This window comes from Chaetodon trifascialis, chromosome 22 (assembly GCF_039877785.1).
Source record: "Chaetodon trifascialis isolate fChaTrf1 chromosome 22, fChaTrf1.hap1, whole genome shotgun sequence".
Classification (NCBI taxonomy): Eukaryota; Metazoa; Chordata; class Actinopteri; order Chaetodontiformes; family Chaetodontidae; genus Chaetodon; species Chaetodon trifascialis.
The window spans coordinates 6,999,857-7,022,192 of NC_092077.1; the positions used below are offsets into that span (position 1 = coordinate 6,999,857).

Genomic DNA, 22,336 nt, shown 5'->3' on the forward strand with positions numbered 1-22,336 from the left:
TATTTTTCTCAATATCTTGTTGCTCATGAACTTGTGAGAGTATGCAGTACCTGATCTCACAAGCAGGCTGTGCTCTATACAACAATATATCCACTGCAAGGCACTGCAGTGCCACTGGGGCATGTCACTGCTTCATCAGTCAGACAGGGGAAAATGTAATGCAGAATTTTAAAAAATGAAGGGAAAATTTCATTGAAACACAAGTGTATATGTGCTGATCTGCTGCAGATACAGTAGCTGCTTGTCTAAGGCACCCTGATGTAGGAACAAACTATCTTCCTGTCTTAATGTACCTGAAACTTGATACAGTCACAAAAGACATGTAGAACACTTGCGCCAAATGCAAAATCTGAGAGCCAAGTGTAATTTTTCAGAAAGGGAAAATGGAGAACATGTTCTTCACTGTTGCTGTGCAGGAATGTGAAGGCTCTTAATCTTAATCCTTGGAATTTGTGAGGGAACAAAGCTGATTGTGTGACCTGCTGCCTGGCGGCCCGAACCCCCCACCGGTCACTGGACTAATAGAGCATTCCATGATACATGTTTACAGCAAGACACACTGTTAATACTGAGATACACTGTTTTATGCTTTAGGTCTTCATCAAAGCAATACAGCAAATCTCTATTGACTGTGGCTGTTTTTAGGATGAAGTGTGGTGGTGTGATGTGTATTTTCCGATGTGTTATCAGTAGATTTATGAAATCTGGACCATCCTTTACATCTACTATTTTACCTTGTGAGAAAAAAAAAATCCAGCAGGCCTGGTTTGGAGTTACTAATCTGTCTCCCCTCCACCTCCCCCATGTTCTCTTGTTGCTGTCCCCCTCCTGGACTGGCTGGCATGTGTGTGGAATGAAAATGTGCGAGGCCTTTTGTCCCACTGGTTCCGAGTAAGTGCTCTGCCTGCAGACAGGAGAATAGGAGCTCGGGGAGAGCAGGTTTTCCTCTTCTCAGTAGGAGGAGAGACACATGGCTGCTTAAAGAGGAGCAGAAGAAGAAGAAGAAGAGAGGGGAGACCCCAGTCCCCTCAGCCTGGAGATGTACTAGGTATTTTACTGAGCTTCCTCAGAAGTTGCTTTGCAGTCATGATTTTACTCTCTACCTCTCTAAATTTAGCAAAGTTTGAGATGTTTAAATTTCCAGAAATTCCTGAGATTAGTCTGCTGGCCAAGAAAGAATCAGACATTAAAGGCGAGCTGTGCTGTGGGTGGAAGTATTAACCAGGCTAAACCTGAGGGGGATTATTGAGTTATGAGTTGAAAACACTCTAACTGGTTGATTGTATTACTTCATGTCAGGTTTCCCCCCCTCTCAGGCTTTCCAAAGGACAAATGAGGTGTCATCGGAAACCATTCTCCTATCTGACATGGATTCAAGCTGCAGCTCCTGACGTTGACTAAGCTGAGAGGGCTGTGAGAAGACGCTGGTGGAGTTTGCACAGGTATGGTACCTGTACAGCTGTTCTGGTTGCGCTCACTTCACGGGTACAGACGTGAGACTGAACTGACAGCAGGGGCTTTGCCCTTGAGGAAGTGTTTCAGTACCATGGAAGTGATGTTGATTGTTAAAATGTATATTTTTTAAACGTTTATCTACTTAAAGTCAGATCAGACCCTTGTTATGCTTATAGCTGACTGCTGAAAATCTGAGGTCCATGAAATGTCCAATAAATTAAGTTCTGGTAGATTATTATGCAGTAGATTTTAGATGATGTCATAAATGAAAAGTTTGATGTCTTTGTGAAGATCACAAACGTAAAGAACTGCCAATTTTTGTTTTGTAAAAAACAGGTTAAATTTCTATATATTTATTATATATTGAGAAAGATTTGTCAGTTGTGACTTGGAAATGCAACAGTCAATGTTAGCCCTGCTTCTTCCTTGTAGCTTCCTCTTGGATTAATTTTTTAAGATCTGGCACCTGGTCCCGCCCTCACTTTATCAGTGCTGCTATTGGCTGGAGGTTACAGATCCCCTGCCCATACTTTTTTTTTTTTTTTTAAGTAAGTAAATCCTACTCATTCTGCCTTTAAACATCAACATTTTAGGACATATGCTTATTCTTGTTGAGACTTACATGAGAACATATTCACATCACAAATGAGATATAACATGCTGACAAGTGCTGGTGAGGCAGATTTTGTTTGCTTCAGAGAGAACCAGCTGGCTGTTCCCCTGTTTCCAGTCTTTATGCTAAGCTAGTCTACCTTAGTGATATCAATCTTCTCTATCTCAGCAAAAAGGAAAAAGGAAAAAGCTTTTTCTCAATCCCACATTATGGCATTCAGTCAAAACGTTTTTCTTTATCTTCAGCCTGATCTTCCTTTTTTTATTCTCTATTTGCTTTTGAGGGCAGGTAGACTGACCAGCAGGTAAACGTTGAGTGCAGGATGGAGGACACAGCCGAGGACATGGGCAGGATGACCAGTCAACAGACTCTGTGTGACCCTGAACAGAAGACCAAAAAGCGCCCTGGGATCTCCACTCTCAAAGTACTAAAGCTATCTACAACCATCACTTGGCTGCTGCTGTCTTGTAGTTCTCTTCCTCTTCATGGGCTGATGTTCATTCTGTTCAAAACCTAAAAGGCAAATCAATGCTGCAGTTGTTAGCACTGTCCCTTCAAATTTCGATGAGCATGTATAGATGGAAGGATAAATGCTTTTCAGAGACATGCTGCCTCCCAGAGTAGATAGAATCAAGCTGAGAGCTGTTGTTTTCGAAAATCTTTCCGAGCCATATGTCTACTTTAGATCAGCATATCAACTTTTGTCAAACACTTCAGTGTCAGTCCAGAGCACAGCCTTGCCTGATTGCAGCACTACATCACCATGTGCAAAGCTAATGGAGCATTTCTCATGAGGCACAACAATTTCACCCCAGATTTCTCTTCGAGGGCCTCCGCTCAGTCTGTAGGTATAAGGTTGAAAAGCACATTTTCACAATCATCAGTCTTATTCCAAATCAGATGAAGAAGTAGCGTACATTAAATTATACTTACTGTATGTCATCAGCTGTCGGGGTGCTTATGAGACAACACACTGTTTTATGTGCTTTAATTAAGGTTTTCAAGGTTTTCTGAGTTTTTTTAGAGCCCAGAGCGGTCCATACCTGTCAGACTGAGTCAAGTTTAACCTGAGAATGAAAGCCTCTATCGCAGTACAGCATAATAGATGAAATTCTGTACATAGCAAAGCATGCAGGAGAATTGCACTAATCCCCAGTAGGAATTAAGTAATAAAGTGACTGCAGAGTGCCCACACACCGAGTGAAACTAAGAAATGTGGAGGCTGCAATGTAGGAGGCAAATTAAGCAGCATACAGAGTGTGTGAGCTCAGTTCAGTGACATGTTAATAAGACTGCATGTTAAAACACAACTTGGAACATGGGCCAGAACCTTGTCATTTTTGGGGGGAATGAGTATGTGTGAGGATTCTGTGTAAATCTTTGCTTGGTAGGCTTTGTTCAGTTCTCCATCCACAGTCAGGACATTGGAGAGTCAGTGAAACCGAATGCCTTATAAATTTACATTGACCAAAGTAGGTCTTCAAACCGGTTCTGTGAATTTATTAGATGATTTTCTATTTGTTTTTTTTTCAGTTTGAGGATTATTGTTAAATTGTCTGTAATTATCAGTCCAATCTGTTCTTCCACCAGCTTTGCAGAGCTTTGTGGGCCGTTTCAGCTTAGTGTTTACCTGTCTGACCAGTAACTCGGTTTCGGTTCACTCTCATTGTGTTGTTTTCTGCCACAGCAGGCATCCAAATTCAGTTTCAATATTTCTCTCAGGAGTAAGCAGAAGCCAGAAACAAAAAGCTGAAAGAGAGTGAACATTGGAAGAGTGCTCCATTATCTCCTTTGTTTACATGTGGAGATTTTGCCAAATGAGTGCTGTTGCTATTATTATTATATTAACTGTTGAAAAACTCCATTTAAAAAAATACCTGCGTTCATGTGGTTAAGGCATCAATGTTAAGAACTTGTTTCTGCTGCCCCCAAGTGGCCAAAAAAAACCATCATTGCAGGTTTTATATTTCATATTGCATTGCTATTTTTATTTCATTTTATTTATTTATCTATTATTATTAAAGCAGATATATCATGAAAGAGTTATTTATTAGAAAGTGACAGAGAACCATTCATTTACAGTACACAGTACTTGGTTGTGAAAATATATGATCTGTTAGCCTTTTTTGATGACTTATATTTCCCCTTGTGTGTTCTAGTTGTTTATTGTGGCGCTGTCCTTCGCCTGTTTCTCCAAGGCTCTGACAGGAACCTACATGAAGAGCTCCATCACTCAGATTGAGAGACGTTTTGACCTCTCCAGCACGCACATTGGACTCATAGATGGCAGTTTTGAGATGGGTAGCGTCTATGTTTTGATTGAACCCTTTGTGGATCTGATCAGGTCTTACTTTTACTTACTGCCAGCTTTTCAGTTTGGCTCTGTAGCTTATGATAAATGCATAATTTACAATGTATAATGTACAATTTTATTCTGCTCCCTTGGTTTCTCTTTATTTTTTTGGAGGTAGGCAACTTGTTGTTTCTCGCTGTGGTCAGCCATTTTGGGGCCAAGCTGCATCGGCCCAGACTCATTGCTGTGGGCTGTTTTCTCATGGCTGTAGGAGCCTTTCTCACCGGCCTGACACACTTCTTCATGGGACGGTAAACATCGACAGACACACGATTTTACAAACTTGAACACTTCTGATGAAAGACCTCCAAATGATCTTATTATAATGTTTCATTCTGGCACGGCTGCTTTTCACAGCTACAAATATGACACAGTCATTCAGGTTGTCCAGAATGACAGCATGAACATCGCCGCCTGTGTGGATTCTTTGAAAACAGAAGATATCCCAGAAATTCAGATAGAGCCCTCTTTGGAAGACAACAGAGGTAAGAATGAGTAATTTCCACTGACATCAGCCACTCTAGCAACATATATATGTATGGATGGTAATGTTGGTCTGTTGGTCAGTCCACCAATTTGGGCTACGCTGAAATATCTCAGCAACAACTGGATGGATGCAACTGGTCAAAGTTTGCATTTACCAAGTGAAATATCTCAACATTTACTTCATGGATTAGCAATAATGGTTGCCAGACAACGAATCCTGCTGATTTAACACTCTCTTGAGTTCTTCACTAATACCAGCATCAGGTTGATATTTGTTGTGTTGCTGCATCTTAATTTCAAAGTCACAAGTTAAAAAATTCAATGTTTAGAATTGACCAAGTGAACCAGGTATTGCGTCGGGGCTATATTGTCCCACTACCATTGTCCATTGTTAACACAGTGTTTTTTTTGTCTATCTAAGTGTGTATCTTACTCTAATTGGGACGTTTAGCATGGCAATTACAAACCCAACAATAAAACTTGCAACTGTGCAATAATCACCTGTCACCTGTCAACCTGGTTACTGCTTTCTGACAAACCACTACCCATAGGATTCAAATCAAGAACCAGCAATCAGGACAAACCATACTATAATGTAGACACCTTTGCTACAGTCAGTGAACAAGAAACCACAGCAGTAGCAAGAGTCCGCCTTCACATGAAACCTGGTTAAAACCCTTAACAACTCACTGACTTTCTTTCAACCATCCCTGGAATGCACTGATCCTGGTCTGACCTGCAAAACCGTTCACCTCCCATGCTGTGTACATATCGCTCAACAACAGCACTGAAACTATCCACCCCAAAGCTATACCTTTTGGGTGGCTGACTTCTGTAATTTCTGTCCTGGTACAAGGACAAATATCTCCCAATCCCTGTTACCTGAACTAAACACAGACGCAGCTTTCACCACCTCACTTCACCAGCAGTGAAGAGAGTCTGTGTGCCGACTGCAGACCACACCAACAAGAGAAAGATGGAAAATAGAAAAAGAAAGAGAAAAGAGGCACAATAATATGTGGGACCATTAGGTCTTATAGCATCGCTGAAAAGCAGACACTGGTAATATTTATGATAATAAATTCAGCTTAGACTCATATCATGTATTCTTCAGTGTTTTGAGGAGCAGCTTTTTTTCCAATCAATTCTCGTTCCCTGAGATGGGCCTCAGTTGAAATGTTACGCCTGTCTTTCTATTGTGGAGCCATAATTAATTCCTCTTCTCACAGACACGTCATACAGCCACAGAATGCTACATATTGATCCTGCTCAGCCATTCTGAGGAGATGTATTTAGAAAAAAACACAATGTGGAAGTCACCTACAAAGCAGTAGTATACAAGCTTAAAGTCACATCCTATTAAACTTATATTGAATGAACACCACGTTGTATTAGTCTGCACAATTGAGGTAGCAGGCTTTATTTTCTGTTTTTCAATAACATGTGGGAGGGGGTTCCATACAAAGTTTGATGGGTTTTTTAATTCAATTTTTGATAGTCTTCTTTTAGATACTAAATTAATAATCCATGAATGATGGAGACAATACATGCACACACAAAACATGCACGTGCTCACGCGTGCGCTGCAGAGGTGGTTTGAACTACATGGAAAAACTGAAGGGAGCAGCATGCAGTCAGCAGCTTAGACAGAATTTGTGCAAGATTATGGATGTTTGACAGAATAAAGTTTATGTATTTTCTGCGTTTGAGTGTAGGAAATGTGCTGACCTTTGGTGATTTTAACAAAATATCACAGGTAATATTAAGCAGTGTCTGTGAAAATCACTATCAGATTGTGACAACATCAATATCGTGTATTTCATTTGTGTGTCTTCATGGAGCCTGTGTGAGAGAATCTGGTTCCAACATGTGGATCTATGTCTTCCTTGGGAACGCTCTGCGGGGGATTGGAGAAACCCCGGTCACACCGCTGGGCATCTCATACATCGACGACTTCGCTAAAGCAGAAAATTCACCCTTCTATATAGGTAAGATATGGGACGTTGACAGGGCCCAATGTCTTATATTATGAGAGCCAAATTTCTTAAAATGGACATATAAATGGCAGTGACAGTGGAAAAATTTTGCAAATTTCTTTTGTGATTTGCAGCTTGTCTCCAGACCATTACTCTGCTAGGCCCCATGTTTGGGTTCCTCCTGGGCTCCTACTGTGCCAAACTATATGTCGACATTGGATATGTTGACGTGGGTAAGCACAATGCATTTGGTTTGGAAGACATATGTATCCTCAGGTTTCACTCAAAACGCTAACATTAATACATGAAACAAACAGAAATGAGTCAACAAGTGCTTAACTACGTTGTCTTGTTGCCCCATCTTCTTCTACAGTGGTATAATGGTTTTCCGACCTGATAATTGGCGCCACCTGCTGCTTATCTCAGTGAACCAACTTCTAATAATTGTTTAATGGTAGTGAATGGAATCAAGCATTCCTTTGTGTTTTCTTTTGCCAATGTTCTCGAAATTTGGTTAAAATGTGCGATGTATTTAGATGAAAATCCAGCTATTGTTAGACAGCTGTATGGATTAAAATACAAGCGACAGATTAAACAGGTTAAACCAAAGAACGCTTTTTGCCTAGAATGCCATGCTTTGACTGAAGAGGCAGGCTGTGTCTGGAGCTTTGGTTCAGAGAGATTTTGACTCATCCTGCTGCACATGTTACCGTAAAAATAGGACCTGTCAGGGCAGGTTAGTGAGGACTTTTCTGAGTGTACCTTTGAGGAACTGTCCTGACTCTCACCAATAGATAAGGTAAAATCAATAATTCATTGGCCAAGCAAACTCAATTAGTCCAGCTAAAGTGTGCAGTGTCGCTACTGGAAAGTGGAGTGTCCCATCCCAGATAATCAAGACGCAGCTAGCCTGTTCCCCTCACATGGAGGAATAAAAGTTAAAATGAACCACACCAGACTTCCTGCTCCTGCTGTGCACTCACCCAGAAACTCCTTTCTTTCATCCAGAAAGTGTGACCATCACTCCTAAAGATGCCCGGTGGGTGGGAGCCTGGTGGATGGGCTTCCTGGTATCGTCCACCCTCCTGCTCATCTCCAGCATTCCGTTCTGGTTCCTGCCCCGCTCCCTGCCAAAGCAGGAGGGAGACAAGGGCAGGAGTGACACCTTAGGTGGGACAGAGGATGTCCTCAACAACAATCACAACCTCAAGCTGACTGACATCGCTAAAGGTTAAGACAATCCTCTTCTTCTTCTCATAACACTTATGACACTTCATTGCATTTCAATGTGCAAATACCCTATTTAACATAGATTTGGTGTTTTACTATTTAACAGAATGTGTGCACATTTAAGGTCATTACTTATATTTTTTCTGGATGTGCTTCTACAGGATTTCTTCCAGCACTGAAACGACTGTTGGGAACTCCTGCCTACTTCCTGCTCCTTTGTGGGAGCATCCTGAAGTTCAACTCTTTCATCGGCCTGTTCACCTTCAAAGCAAAATACATGGAACAACAGTTTGGACAGTCTGCATCCAGAGCCAACTTCCTGATAGGTAAGAAAAAAAAAAAAACCCATCAGCTGCATTAATAAAGTTGGTATATGTGGAAAACCTGCTAACATTTACAGCTCTGCTCTCAAAGCTTAAAGAGAAACAAAGCATCTTCAGGTGTCTGATGGTGAGACTTCCTACTGTAAGAAGGGCCTCCCAGTGTCCAGACCCACTTGTGTTTTTTCTTCCAGGTGTGTTGAACCTGCCGGCGGTGGCAGTGGGGATCTTCCTGGGAGGGCTGCTGATGAAGAGGTATAAACTGAGTTTGGTGTCAGGAGCTCAGCTGTCGTTTGCCACATCCTTCTTGGCATACCTCCTCCTTCTGCTGCAGTTTGGCACCAAGTGTGACAACATTCCTGTGGCTGGGCTCACCATCTCATACAATGGGTCAGTGCTGACACATGAAGGGTATATGAAGGTGCTTCAACAGAGGCATAACCTCCAGTTAATGTAAGATATAAACCCTCTTTGCTCTGCAGGACCCAGGGTGTGTTATACGACAGAGATATGCTCTTCTCAGAGTGCAACAGGGACTGCTCATGTTCAGCAGAGGAGTGGGACCCTGTCTGCTCAGACAGCGGCATCACCTACATCTCTCCATGTATGGCTGGCTGCCTCAGCTCCAGTGGATACGGCAAGAACACAGTAGGGCTGCACACTGTGAATGCACCAACAACCTCCTTATCAGCCAGTTAGAGGAAGATTTCTGGGTGTGATGAGTCCAGAGTTGGTTGACAGCTCCCAATATCAACTCTTTATAATTGAAAAATTTCCAAATTGTAAACCCAGCACTTGAGCAGCATCACCATAAAGTGAAAAAATGAAATGAAATAATAAATAAATACATAATAAAGTGCATTTATATATCACCTTTCATACAAGAAATGCAGCTCGACGTGCTTTAACACAAAGTGAACACATGCAGCAAGTGACCTTGATAAATATGTTTCTAAAAAAAAGTGACTTGTTGACATGTTGATCAGCAGCTCTCAACCCTCAATCTGACAAAACACTCCTCAGCAGACACGCCAAGAGAATGTGCTTTATGAACATTTGACTGAAGGAGACAATCATGACAGCTCCACCAAAGAAGAATTTGAGAATCAATTCCTTCAGTTTCTCTCTCTGTTCATCAGCTCTCTACTCAAGATCTCATTCAAAGTCTTCTCAGTTTACCTCAAGTTTGCTATATTTTTTATTTCCCTCAATTCTGTTGAATTTTCTCCTGCGACCCATTTAACCACTGAACCGTCAAATCACAAATCACTGCATGGGACTCTAACACTCACAGCAGATTGACTGACTCTAAGCTAAGACTTGCTCTACAAATTCTAAATGGGTGTTGCTTCATTTCCACTTTGTCTTCTCACTATGTCACACGTTCTCTCTCTTCATCAGGTCTTTCACAACTGCAGCTGTGTGTCCGCCTCCTTCCCAGCAGGCAGCAGTACGTCCGTGAGGCTGGGCCAGTGTCCTCACGCTAAGGACTGCAGCCGAAGCTTCACCTCTTACATGGCCGTGTCTGTCCTTAGCTCCTTTATCAACTCTCTGGGAGCCACGCCTGGCTACATGGTCATCATACGGTCTGTGTCTGGAAATAATGATGACTGGGAATATTAATGTTTCTGTATATCATTCTTGTGATGTAAGCCATGAGTGGCTTCACAAACACCTTTGTTTTGATACTGTTAACTCAATGAAGTACCTAATTTGACCAGTCAGTCCTGCGCATTTGAAGCAAATTTATTTGTTTTCTTGTCGTGAGCAAATTAAAATCTGTTTCCTGTTTAGTCTAGCTTAGCACAAAGACTGGAAACAAGGGGAAACCTCTAATATGAACACATTATAGACAGTATATTATGCATATGTCCCAAATGTCAAACTACTCCTTTGAAGATGCTGACGAGCACAGCAACTCTCCACATATGATCTATATCGGTGACCAGGTTGTTTTGTCATTCCAGGTGCATCTCACCAGAGCTCAAATCCCTTGCGCTGGGTATGCAGGCGTTGGTAACTAGAACTCTTGGTAAGCTTCAATACTGTCAGTCGCTTGTAAAGCACAATTTTTGTGTTTTCAGATTTGGACTTGTTTTGCTTTTGTGCTAGTACAGTTTCTGTACTGTACTGTTCTGTAGTTCAGTTCCCAGAGATAAAGCTCCCCCTGCTGGGAGAAATGTCACCTTTTGTCTTGCTTGACTGCAAATTTTTTGCATTAGTTTGGTTTGCAGCAGTCAAAATAAGCTAAATATTAGAAGTCTGACTGAGGGGCAGACTATTTGTCTCCTGTGCAGTGTTGTAACTGTCCATATTTAGCTGACACTTCATCTGCAGGTGGAATTCCTGCACCGGTGTATTTCGGAGCCTTGATTGACTCAACTTGCCTGAAGTGGTCAATCAAGAAGTGTGGGGGCAGGGGAGCATGTCGCATATATGACTCTACAATGTACAGGTACGCCATGGACTACAAATGTGGAAAAAGAACATGATTGCTATATACAACTAGTATAGTAATAATTTCTGCCCTTAACCACCCTCTGTCCATTTTCTGTCTCTATTTTCAGGATCATTTTCTTGGGTCTGATCACTTGTCTCAGTGGTTCCTCATATTTCTTCATCATTGCTGTCATCGTCCTCCTCAGACGGCAGTTTCGGAAACCAGAGCGAGAAACTGATATGCCACATACAAAATCTTCAAAGGAGATTGAACTTCAGGCCCCATCAAATCCTGCCGAGGACCAGCCTAGCGCACCAAAAACTGCCAAACCGCCAAAAGTCTGTGTAAGGATCGCAACACAACTGGAGGAGGGAGGGGGCGTTCACAGAACAGAGCAGCTACCCGAAGATGGCAGACTCGTCTCCACAAATAGCACCCAGGAGAGGCAACAGGTCAAATCCCTGACAGAGACCACTGTTGAGTTTACTCCTCTTCCAGGTGAAGAAGTAAAGCTAGAGTCGGATGGGCAGAAGTCTGAGGAGGAGGTGAAAGAGGGAAAAGACGAGTCTTGCAATAAGAAGAATGCACGTGTGGAAAAAGAGGAGCTGGACCATCATAAGGCTGAATGAGTTAGAGACACACAGCAAAGACAAAATTAAGTTTTTCATCAGCGTGGTCTCAAACACAGGCACAACTAGAACCATTCAAGAATTGTTACTGTTTGGCCAAAAGTCCCATTTACTTTGCTTCTTGGGAGGGATTGTTTTTTCTTCTGGGCAGAGCTGCCAACTCATCAGTTTAGCTTGGAGTGAGATTGAGTGTTTGTGAAGTCAGTGCATTTATGAGCACTGGGCATTTTTAAAGCATTTATAGGTGAAAAACCACATCAGTAATCAGTGCAGAAGGATGGTTGATCAGCATACCTGGCAAACCTCCAGACATCATCATCAAACTAGATTTAATTAAACTAGAGAGTCAGCCTAGAAAGAGAAGAGAAGCAAAGAGTTCTTAGCTGAACTATTTTGCTTGGATTTCTTGTATTTTTCTCATTATGTCAGAGGTGCTTTCACACATATCTACTGATAAGATTACAAACGCAATTCATCCTCTGATTCCCTGGCAGCTAAACTAAGCTATTAGCCAACGGTACTGTCTGAGGAATAAGAGCTAGAATAAATACCAGTGCATGATGCATTATTGTCTGCTGGACTTTAACTAGCTTAAATGATTTGTTGCAACAAAGCTGTCATTTGCATGGCTGTTTAGATGTCAGCAGAGGAGGTAGGGTCAGTGGATAGCCCTGAAATCTTTGAATGACTTTAGGGTCACTTGTCAATCGCTAAATATTGCAATATAAATAAGCACCATATGAATAAACACTGCATTGTTGTTGTTATTATTATTACAGATCTGCAACATGTACATTTAAGAAGATTCAAATGTCATAGAGATGTTAATTCAACTACATGTTTTTTTTTTTTATCATTGAGGCTGTAGTTAGTGGTGGTGCTGTACTGGACTGCACTGATGATTGTAAATGGGCAAAGCATTAAAAACACCTTTCAGTTCAATACAGTTCCCTACAACACCACCTGACTGCAGTCCATGTTTTGGCAAAAGCCAGATTACATTCGTAATCCCAATATCACAATGATGAAGCTAAAGTGCAAAGTGAGGAAAAACTGCATACATGACGAATGTTTTGTGATTTTGGAGCAGTATGTGTGAGTGCCTGTCAAAGCCACTTTGGGCTCTGCTAAGACTTTGTCCCGTGCGAACGGACTATTTAGTAAGTGCAATTCTATTTTTTCACTGTCTACTTGATTATGACACCATAGGCTCCACCGTACTCCTAGCTGCTGTATCCTACTCCATCACTATGGTTCCTCCCCCTCATCTCCGGCAAACCAGTCACTACTGGTTCACCAGCACAGGAATGTCTCCAGAGAGATTCACCTGGTGGTGACAGGCTTAATCAGCAAGGTCGATGTAGCGGACGTTCATTTCAATGTAAAATCCCACACTCCAGTTTTTTAACCAAAACTCTAAAATCATGTCATATTACTAGATGTCATTATTGAGCTATGCATAAAAACCTGTTATTGGGAGTCATGAGAATGTTTTAGAGTGTCCCCGTAACTACAGTAGCTTACTGTCACTCCTGCCTGCAGGCACACTGTGACAGAAGAGATGCAGAGACACTGTGCTGCTCTGTCTTGTCTGTCCATGCTGACAGTGTCCACTTTTTCCAAGATGCTATCAGTCAGGAGTTTGTGTGAGGACTGCATGAGTCTCACAGTCAGTGCATGAGAGTTGGCAGTCCATTAAGTGCTCTGCACTAACAGTACTTTTCCTTCTTGAATTACAGGATAGAACTGTTGTATTACACTTAGTCCTGAAGAGGATGTGCTGGTGCCTTTTCCACAGCTGTAGAAACGTAGCAGAGTACTTGGTATTTAAATGAAAGAGCACTGGATGTGCCCAACAATTCAAAATATTGCCCATGATTACGCAGCAGCCATGCAAGGACTAAAGACCCAGACCCAGACAGACTATAGAACAAAACTTCTGGACCAAAATGATTGTTTTTTTCTTTTAATGTGAATAAATGAACCCCTGATTGTGTGATATTATTGTCACATTAAATTTTGCTGTCTCAAAAGCATGCATGAAACAAGTATTAACACAATGTCATGTTGTGAATCAAAACAGTGTGAAGATGATGTTGCTGTTAGGTTCATTCCTTACAAGTGCCTCCTGTGCTAAAAGTGCAAATTAAGAGCACAGTTTCCGAATGTACATCAGTATTCATTCTGCTCGATTTTTGGGTCACTAGGGTGCCGAGCAACAAGCTGTAAGTGTAATGCTGACTCATTATCACCTCATAAAGCTGAAGAGCAAACATACTAGCAAATAGTTGCTTATTAACACCTTGAGTAGATTAGGGTTTGGCTCAGACTGCATATTTCTGTCTGAGGGAGTAAAAACAGAGCCCGACCTAAACCCAGCAGGCACTCTGCTGTGTATGTCCAAACTCAGCCCGAGCTAACGTACTTAATATAAGCTGAAGCACCAAGTTTGTGTTTCTCTGTAACACAGCTGCTTTTACCATGGTTACACATGTGTGGGAACCTTTTAAATGTCAGTTTAAGATAGCTAGGTTGTTTTAACATACACACGTTATGCAACATTGTCAGCAGTTACATATATGCCTGTTACGTTAGTAATATATTTATGGAGGCTGCATATTTTTGAGCAACAATTGTCAGAGAAAAAAACAACACAAACCAGTAGCAAGAAGTCATTTAGTTCCATTCAATTAATTAACTGGCATTTGCTTTCCCAGCTCAGGTAGGTGTTGGTGACGTTAACTGTTTGTTTGTGTCTGGCGATGCATCATGGGCCACAAAGAGACCGTACACACTGGATACATGTGTGAGGGCTCCTCTCCTGCCCAAACAGTTATGGCTGTTATTCAGAGAAGACCTCAGTGAGCGTGGGTTGGAGTTTTGTTCCTCCAGTTATGCATAGTTATCACACATACGCCGAGGATATGTCATTTAAGTAGTTCATCATGCGATAGTGGACATATCCCCAGTTAATACTCATTATCAGAGGTCACAATACCTTTACTGGCACTGGCTACTCATCATTCCCAGGTGCCTTTTGATCCCTCTTATGTCCCGTGCTGGAAGAATACTAATACAGCCATATTCAGTGTGTGTATTAGAGCTTTCAAGCCCAAACCGTCGCACTAAGTTTGAAAATGGAAACAAAGCTGCTATATAAAGGAGCACCTTCAAAGTATGAAGAATAGACAAAGAAGAACTTCTTTACCTTCAGGATTATGGAGGCTCACTCTGTCTGTAAACTGAGTATTGGTTGTGGTAACAGTGGCTTTGGAGCAGGAAAGTGATGTAACATCTGGCTCTTCACAATTGCAGAAGTAATCCAAGGGACACAATAACAGAACAATTCTCCAGACTATAGCTTATAAAAATAGACTTAAAATCCTACACATGCCACCCACCTCCTTCTTCCTTTTTTCTCTCCCTTCCTCTCTTTTTTCTGTCTTTCCTTCCACCTTGTCCTTTCTTTCAAGATTGGGCACATTAACCTTTCTAAACACCCCCCTCACATCCACTAGAACAGCTAAATATTTAATAGGTTAATTATATATTAAATCAAGTTATTCTCTTTTTTTTTTTATCAACCATCTTTTGCCAGTGAAACGGAATATAATTGCATTAATGGGCATTGACAAAAATCTGTTGTACATGGCCAAATGAATTAATGGTTTTTATCACCTTTAGAGCATTTGTTATGTGTTCATCTTCAGAAATCAGCTTGCAAAGAACAATTATGAGTGTCAAGGAAGGGCTGGAGTGAATCAAGTCATATCTTTGACTTCAGAGATAGTGTCTGTATGTAAAGGCAGAGAAATCTGAAAAACTATCCTGTCACGCTATCTTTGTCTGCAGTCACTGCAGGTTTTCTTAGGAAGCTTACAGGAAACATAGGGAGGTGTTTGTTGGACCTTGGTGGGTTTGGGGGTGTTACATGTCCATTAGGACTGCACTATATCTCTCTGTTAGCTCATAGCTGCGGTGAAAACCACCGCAGCACTTACCAGCAGCCTGTGGTGGCATCTTATGGATGCAGAAACATGGTCACGGTAATCTTTTCTTGCGTTCTCTGATAATTATGTTTTTATGAGCGTTTTTGTTTTTTGCAGCCATGGTTTCAGCGCACCATTCATTTCCTATGTAATCCAAATGTTTCAGCTGAAAACACATTAGCTCCTGTGCAGCAGTGGTGGGCGTGACTTTCACTGGAAAAAATTGATGTCATATATTTCTGTGAACCAATCAGAGATTAGTCTGTCAATCTGATGACAGCTGTAGGGTTGTTGAGTCATAAATCTGTGATGGGAGCAACAGAAACAGGCTGTAAACGCATCATCATCAAGCTGATATGGCTGATTTGTTAGCAAACAGTTGCATGTTTATACATCGAGGAGACTCAGAGCAGCGTTAACATTTATTTGGAGGTGTTTGGCTGAGACATCGATGAGAGCGGTGAGAGTCAACCAGAAGAGTAAAGATGTGGGCAGAAAAAACAAAACAATGAACTGAAATCCACTGTAGAGCTGAGGCAATTTGGTCCATTGCTAATTTAAAAATATTCATTATACCAGCTTTAAAGTTGCAAAAAAATATTGAATATTTCAAGTTTTTTGCAGGAAACTATCGCAAAGACGTGATTGCAAATCCACTCATAAGCTTGTCAGAATCCCAGGTCACGTGCCTGTAAAGTATTACTCTCAAGTTTTACCATCGCTTCATTAATTAGTAATTTCTCAGTTGTTTGTGACGTGTCCCATCAAAATAATGAGACCCCATTCATTATTAATGATAATTCATCTTCACATGTATTATTCATCGTCCGTGAAGCCCAGAGGGAGGCAGCAGGGCCAGAGTTTGGTGACCTGAAACTTCATTACGTGTCTCCAGATAAATACGAAGGCAGCTTTCCTCTCCCTGGTGTGGGTTTATGGCGGGTCAGTCCCATCACAGACGCTGATGAGAATGATGACGAAGGTGATGATGAGGATGGTGACGTGCAAAGATGTGTGTGCGTTTGTGTGTGTGTATGTGTGTGTGTACACCGTCAACATTTACATTTAATCGGTGTGTGCACAGGTTTAAGAGTGTACATTAAGGTAGCTGAGTGTGCTTTTGACATATATAAGACCCTCTTGGACTTCCCTACACTTCCATACACCCCCCCTCCCCCCTTGTCCTCCCCATTCTATGTAAATGAAAAAGGCTATATTTGGAGAGAGCTGATGTCACAAGTGGTTTGAGCGATGAGCCTATAACTGTTGTCGGTTTGTGTGACAGTCTGCCAAACCCTGGACTGCTCCGGTGACAGACTGGGATCTACTGGCTAACACAACAGAAAGTAAGTACTCTGCCTCTCTTAAGGCTTTAGTGTGTCTTTTTTTACAGGACCTATGTCTGAGTCTTGTGAATGGGGTGCTTCAGGAGGTGGACAGTGCTTTTAGTTTGTGTACTAATTATGATGTTTTGCTAAATCTCTGCATCTTTCCAGATATTTTTAGAGCTTTAAAACTCATATTGTGTGCTGTTAAAATAAACAGAACTGCTGTATATTTTACATTCAGCATCCGAAGGCTGTCCAGAGACACCGAATATTTGTTGTTGCTTAAAATGATCGATGAGCAATTTGGAATTTTCTATTTGATGTAAGGAAGCACCACAAATACTAGACCACAGAAATATATGCAGAAGCTTTGATAAAGTGCAACATGTGTACACAGAATTTATACATGTATGCAATGTCAAATGGAGCGGATTAATCATTTATCTAATTTCTCAAGCAAAATGCCAAATATTCTCTGGCTCCAGTGTCTCACTTGTGAGGATTTGATACTTTGTCTTGTGTGGTAAACTGAATATCTTTGAGTTTTGGACTGTTGGTTGGGCAAAACATGCATTTTGAAGACATTGTCTTGGCTTATAAGAAAATTCCTGACATTTTATAGACACTATTAATTGATCCATGAAGAAAATAATGGAAATAATTGTTTGCTGCAACCCTATTTGAAACTCTTAAGTTATACATTAGGGAAAAGAATATTCTGAACTGGTTCATGCTCAGCTGGTGCATTGTCACTGAATCATTGAGCACAGCTTTAAATCAGACTGTGTGAATAATATATTTTATAGAATTAACAATGCTTTTCTTTTGGTCTCATGGTGCTGACTCTTCAAGTTCAGAATTGCATTATGATGGAAACACTCATTATATTACTCTCTCTTATCTGTTGACTACTTTGAAACTATAGCATTCTACGCTTGTTTGCATGTGTTAAATTCTCACATTATGTACTGATAATGTACATAAATTGGTATGTTATTGTGCTTTTGTCATTTGCCCCATTCTTTGTAGTTAGATTACAGTTAATTACAACAAATAAACCAAATCATGCATTCTCTGGTTTGCCCTAACCCGCTGAAACAATAAATCAAAGCGTGTTTTATCCACTGTGTTGATCCAGGTAATCACCCTACACTATGTATCACCTGAGGATGCCTGTGCTTCTCCTCGTGCTGCTTGTGTTGCTGCGCTGTGTCACCACTGCCCCAAGTTACAGGTAAGTGTATAATACAGAGCAGTCAGCTCTTTGGTGTGTCTATGCAATGACTTCTGAAAAAAAGGTTATTATGGTGTGGTAGGCAATAAAATTTAGCAGGTTTTCCTTTGCAGAGATTTTAATCATATCAGATCAGGGACTAGCTTACATGACCATTGTCTTAACAGTCAGGAAACCAGTGTATGAGTTTAACCTGAGGTCACCGCACAAGTAGCTGAATATCATGGGAATTGTGTGATTAGTAGGGCTGTAATGTTGTATGTGAGGAGCAGCGGGGCACTGATAACTGTGGAGGTGGAAGCCAATTGTGCTCATCTGTGGGAAAGTGCTTCATTGTGAAACTCAGGGGGCGCTAAATGGCCACTTCTGGCTCTCGGGGCTAGTGGATGTTTTGAAGAGGGTATCATCAGCTATCAGTGTGAAATAGTTTGGCCCTTTTCCCTCCTGTGATTCAGGTACTTCACTCCTAGCTCATCCAGCGAGCAGGAAAGTACTCTCCCAGACAGTGAAGGCTGGTTAGCTCCTGGGCTAATCTCCAACCCGTTCCTCGGCCTCATGGGTTCACGGCCACAAAGGGAGCTCACAGCTATGAACAGGTGACGGCACTGACAGAAATGAGCCACTGTTTAAAATCCGCATTACGTGAAAAACCTTCTATCTGTGAGTGTCACTGTGAAGTCTGTGCTTTCTTCATCCTCCCAGTCACCACATAGAAAAGAGGAAGTGCAACACAGCCACCTGTGTCACCCAAAGGCTAGCAGACTTCCTGGTCCGCTCCAGTAACACTATCGGTACCGTCTACGCACCGACCAACGTGGGATCTGCCACCTATGGCAAGAGGGACCTACTGCAGCCTCCCAGCTACCTGCCTCTCTAGTACCAACCTGCACTCCCAGTGCACTGATGATATAACCAGACATCTTATGTAACAATGATCGTGAGAATGACATTAATAATGATGATACTGATGGTCATAATGATGATTATGAACAGAGTTTTCTTCTTTATTTTATAAACTTTAAGAAACAGTGCCTTTAATTTAAAACCATCAAAGTCCATATATGTTTTTTCTTTTTTTCTTTCCTGGCTTTGTGTGTCGTGGCTCTGTTAATGCTGTTCCACAATGGCATGATGTGAATATAGAAATACATCAGAAGACGTCAAAGTAAATAAAAAACAATAAATAAAAGAAAACAGATGTAAAAGCCATATGAAATAAATGTTATTTGTTGGTTTTGATAATAAAATTCTGAAAATATATTTCTAAAAATCTTGATGCGTTTTAAGCCACGTTATTGCGTATCATGACAACTGCATGCAGGAGCTCTGAGCTGTTCACATATCCACAGCTGGCACTCCGACATGATATGCCCATTAAAACACCTGGAAGTATTACAGTTTGCTCCCAGCATGCTTCCCCATCTGCCACAAAAGGGGTTTCATCATGTTTTTCTGTAGGTAAGGAATAGCTCCAATAGATCAGATTATTAACTATTGGGGTTGCAGGACCAGGGGCCCTAATGTGAGTAGGGGCCCACAAGGATACCCACATGAATAGCTGTGGATGCAGGAAGGGACCAACATTTTGTGCTACACCCCTCGCTACGGGGCTGCACATTAATGAGCTGCATTGTGTCATGTGCTGGGAGTTGCCACAGGTATCCCAAGAGGAATCCCTTACTCTCTATAAACTACGTGAGTTTGGTGTTCTGTGGGGGTGCTTTGCTGCAGGAGGGACTGGCACACTTCACAAAAACTAGATGACATCGTGAGAATTATGTCCATATTCTGAAGCAACATCCCAAGACATCAGCCAGAAAGGTCTCAAGTGGTTCTTCCAAGTGGTGTGCTTGGGTATTCCATGCATACTTCCAAAGTTGTGGTGTAAGGACAACAGAGTCAAGGTATTGGAGTGACCGTCCAATACCTTGAATTTGTGACCAGAACTGCCAATGTGTGTGTCAGCAGTGAGGCCCACAATGCTGATTCAGTTAAAGCAGTTCTGTTAGGACGAATGGTCCAAAATTCTTACTGTGAGAAGCTTGTGGAAGGCCAGTTGAAATGTTTGACCAAAGTGATACAATTTAAAGGCAATACTATCAAATACTAACTAAGTGTATGTAAACTGACCCACTGGGAATTTTAGGAAATACATAAAAGCTCAAATAAATCATTCTCTCTAACATTATTCTGACATTTCTGAAAATAAAGCAGTGATCCTAACTGACCTAAGACAGGGAACTGCAGCCCCACACGTGACGACAAATTATTGTTTTTATGCTTCAGTTAATGTACAGCTGGAACAGACAAAACATAATGGGCAAATTTTCTACATTTTTTTAAGGTGCTGGTTATTAGATTTTGTTCCCTATGGACAGACCCAGGCCAGCTGTTTCCCCAGTTCCAGTCTTTCTGGTAAACTGAGCTAACAGTTGCTGCTTGCAGTAAGAAAATATAAGCAAGTTAAATTTAATAGGCCATCAGACACAGTTCCCTGTCTCAAATAATCACAAAAATTAAATTGGATCTTTGAAGAAGAACCAGTGCTATCATTGGACAGCCCATATAACAGGCTGTTAAGCATGATGCCAGTGTAGTGGAGACTTTTGGACATTTTTATCTCAATAGTTAATTTATTGCTCATGCTGTGACTGAAGTAAGAGACATCAGATGTTGTTCACGTGGTATTATGAGTTGATGACTAATTCTATGCTGTTTTACATGTTGTTGTTTCTTGTGTCCTGTGTGTTATTGTGCAGAAGTGTAGTTAAAGAAAAATTTCCTCCGTGTTGAACAATAAAATTGCATTGTACTGAGAATTTTGCAGATTTTTCTGTGAAATTATTCATTTAATCAACATATGTAACACATGTACTTCTAGTTAATTAAAATCCATTGCCTTTATAGTCCACTTGATATAGTCACATTAAATAACTGTGATCCTGATGGAGGCTGTCAATCTCCCCCCACTAAACTCCTAGTTACATGTACTCTACTGCGTGTATCTAGTTTATGAATTATGTTAACAATTTAATGGATGTAATGGGGCATTTGGTTAGCTTTAAAGTAAAATAAAAATAGCTTGATTAATTTCAGAAGCAACACGGTTTCAATAATATGGTCAAGGGCCTCACAGTCAGATACACCCGAGAGCACATTTTATCAATGAAAAATAAAAATGATGTTGCATACACTGAGTACATTCAGTGTCTATTTTATAAAAAAAAACAGCCCACCATTTGTCCAAATTCCTTTTTATGACAGCATTGTGATCACGATACTGTATTCAATATAGTCATATGTTGTCTTCCCGCAGGGGTTATTCAGGGTAACGTAATGAAAATCAAGAGGGGAAGCATGACGCACGGCATTAACCTGTGTTTGATTACCAGTGACCCGATCATCTCAGACACTGACAGCAATACTCCCATGCACAGTTAAAACCGGCATAAAAGGTTTTTCAAAAATAGAACAAACGCCGGCTTTTACTGATGAATCCAAAAACAATGCAGCCATTATCCACCAAACCCCCTGACACAGAATGGGGATCATGTCAAGATCGGTCGATTACTTCATGTAAAATCACAAATGGCACTGTACTTCAAGTGTTATCTGGTGCTGAGTTGTTTATCGGTGCGTTAATGATGGCTGATGAATGTTTTGATGGAATTTCAGATCTGATTCATGACCCGGTGACAACATTAATCTCTGACATTAAAGATACAGTTGTGATCCAAATATAAACAAGAGGGTAGCCCTACCATCAAAATTCAAAGCAAAGGATTGTCACTGTTAACAGCTCTCACTGCAAAATTAATTTACAGGTTTTTTAATACAGGGATTACAGCTAGATAAAAAATAAATCAATTTAAGTTGATTTAGATGCTTTTCCTGCTTGCTCTCTGCATTGCTTACAGTCTTTTTCTGGTATCTTTGTTCTTTTTCTGCCAAAGGTTTTGCACAGTGGATCCTGGATTCTTTTAAATCACTGTGAGCTGCAGCTGACTCAGGGAACTACATATCTTGAAAAGAAGACTGAAACACTACATCACATATGTAAGAATGAGCAGTTCATTGACTCTGTAGCACAGACGGATGGCTTCATCTGTGGAGCATCCTGGCACAGATTTGACTGACACGTTGCCCTGGATGTGTCTTAATGCCACTGGATCAGATGATGGGGCTCCCAAACCAGCCTTCCTGACACTTTTGTAAAGGCAAATCCAGCAAGAAATCAAATAAGAAAGCACCAACGCTGTCTTAACCACCCATTGCAATACATG

The 22,336-nt window shown here is 41.1% G+C and overlaps 2 protein-coding genes across 4 annotated transcripts; both read left to right on the forward strand.

Annotated features, from left to right (window-relative positions):
* The first annotated feature begins 906 nt into the window (after positions 1 to 906).
* LOC139350673 (solute carrier organic anion transporter family member 1C1-like) lies at positions 907 to 13,544 on the forward strand. 3 transcript variants are annotated; one of them, XM_070992192.1, is made up of 16 exons: positions 907 to 1,048; positions 1,317 to 1,442; positions 2,357 to 2,492; positions 4,228 to 4,369; positions 4,540 to 4,672; positions 4,779 to 4,906; positions 6,749 to 6,895; positions 7,018 to 7,116; positions 7,892 to 8,113; positions 8,275 to 8,439; positions 8,628 to 8,823; positions 8,916 to 9,081; positions 9,835 to 10,019; positions 10,401 to 10,465; positions 10,771 to 10,888; positions 11,001 to 13,544. In XM_070992192.1, exons 3-16 carry the CDS (start codon positions 2,391 to 2,393, stop codon positions 11,500 to 11,502), a joined length of 2,370 nt encoding a protein of 789 aa, XP_070848293.1. In that variant the 5' UTR covers positions 907 to 1,048; positions 1,317 to 1,442; positions 2,357 to 2,390; the 3' UTR covers positions 11,503 to 13,544. The 3 variants fall into 3 exon arrangements, with proteins under 3 accessions (XP_070848293.1, XP_070848294.1, XP_070848295.1); XM_070992193.1 differs by having other exon boundaries at positions 913 to 1,048; positions 1,300 to 1,442; XM_070992194.1 differs by lacking the exon at positions 907 to 1,048 and having other exon boundaries at positions 1,383 to 1,442; positions 2,361 to 2,492.
* A 3,173-nt stretch (positions 13,545 to 16,717) lies between these two features.
* On the forward strand, positions 16,718 to 19,329 carry LOC139350790 (islet amyloid polypeptide). The gene is made up of 4 exons (XM_070992392.1): positions 16,718 to 16,837; positions 17,958 to 18,053; positions 18,509 to 18,649; positions 18,756 to 19,329. The coding sequence occupies exons 2-4, from the start codon at positions 17,974 to 17,976 to the stop codon at positions 18,928 to 18,930; spliced, it is 396 nt and encodes a 131-aa protein (XP_070848493.1). The 5' UTR covers positions 16,718 to 16,837; positions 17,958 to 17,973; the 3' UTR covers positions 18,931 to 19,329.
* The last annotated feature ends 3,007 nt before the right edge of the window (positions 19,330 to 22,336 follow it).

Excerpts from the sequence above, each read along its gene's own strand:
- LOC139350673 (XM_070992192.1), top strand. The coding sequence starts at position 2,391 with ATGGAGGACACAGCCGAGGACATGGGCAGGATGACCAGTCAACAGACT. Across the intron at positions 6,896-7,017 it reads AAATTCACCCTTCTATATAG|CTTGTCTCCAGACCATTACT; the intron begins GTAAGATATGGG and ends TGTGATTTGCAG. Across the intron at positions 10,466-10,770 it reads GTTGGTAACTAGAACTCTTG|GTGGAATTCCTGCACCGGTG; the intron begins GTAAGCTTCAAT and ends CTTCATCTGCAG.
- LOC139350790 (XM_070992392.1), top strand. The coding sequence starts at position 17,974 with ATGTATCACCTGAGGATGCCTGTGCTTCTCCTCGTGCTGCTTGTGTTG. Across the intron at positions 18,054-18,508 it reads ACCACTGCCCCAAGTTACAG|GTACTTCACTCCTAGCTCAT; the intron begins GTAAGTGTATAA and ends CCTGTGATTCAG. Across the intron at positions 18,650-18,755 it reads GAGCTCACAGCTATGAACAG|TCACCACATAGAAAAGAGGA; the intron begins GTGACGGCACTG and ends TCATCCTCCCAG.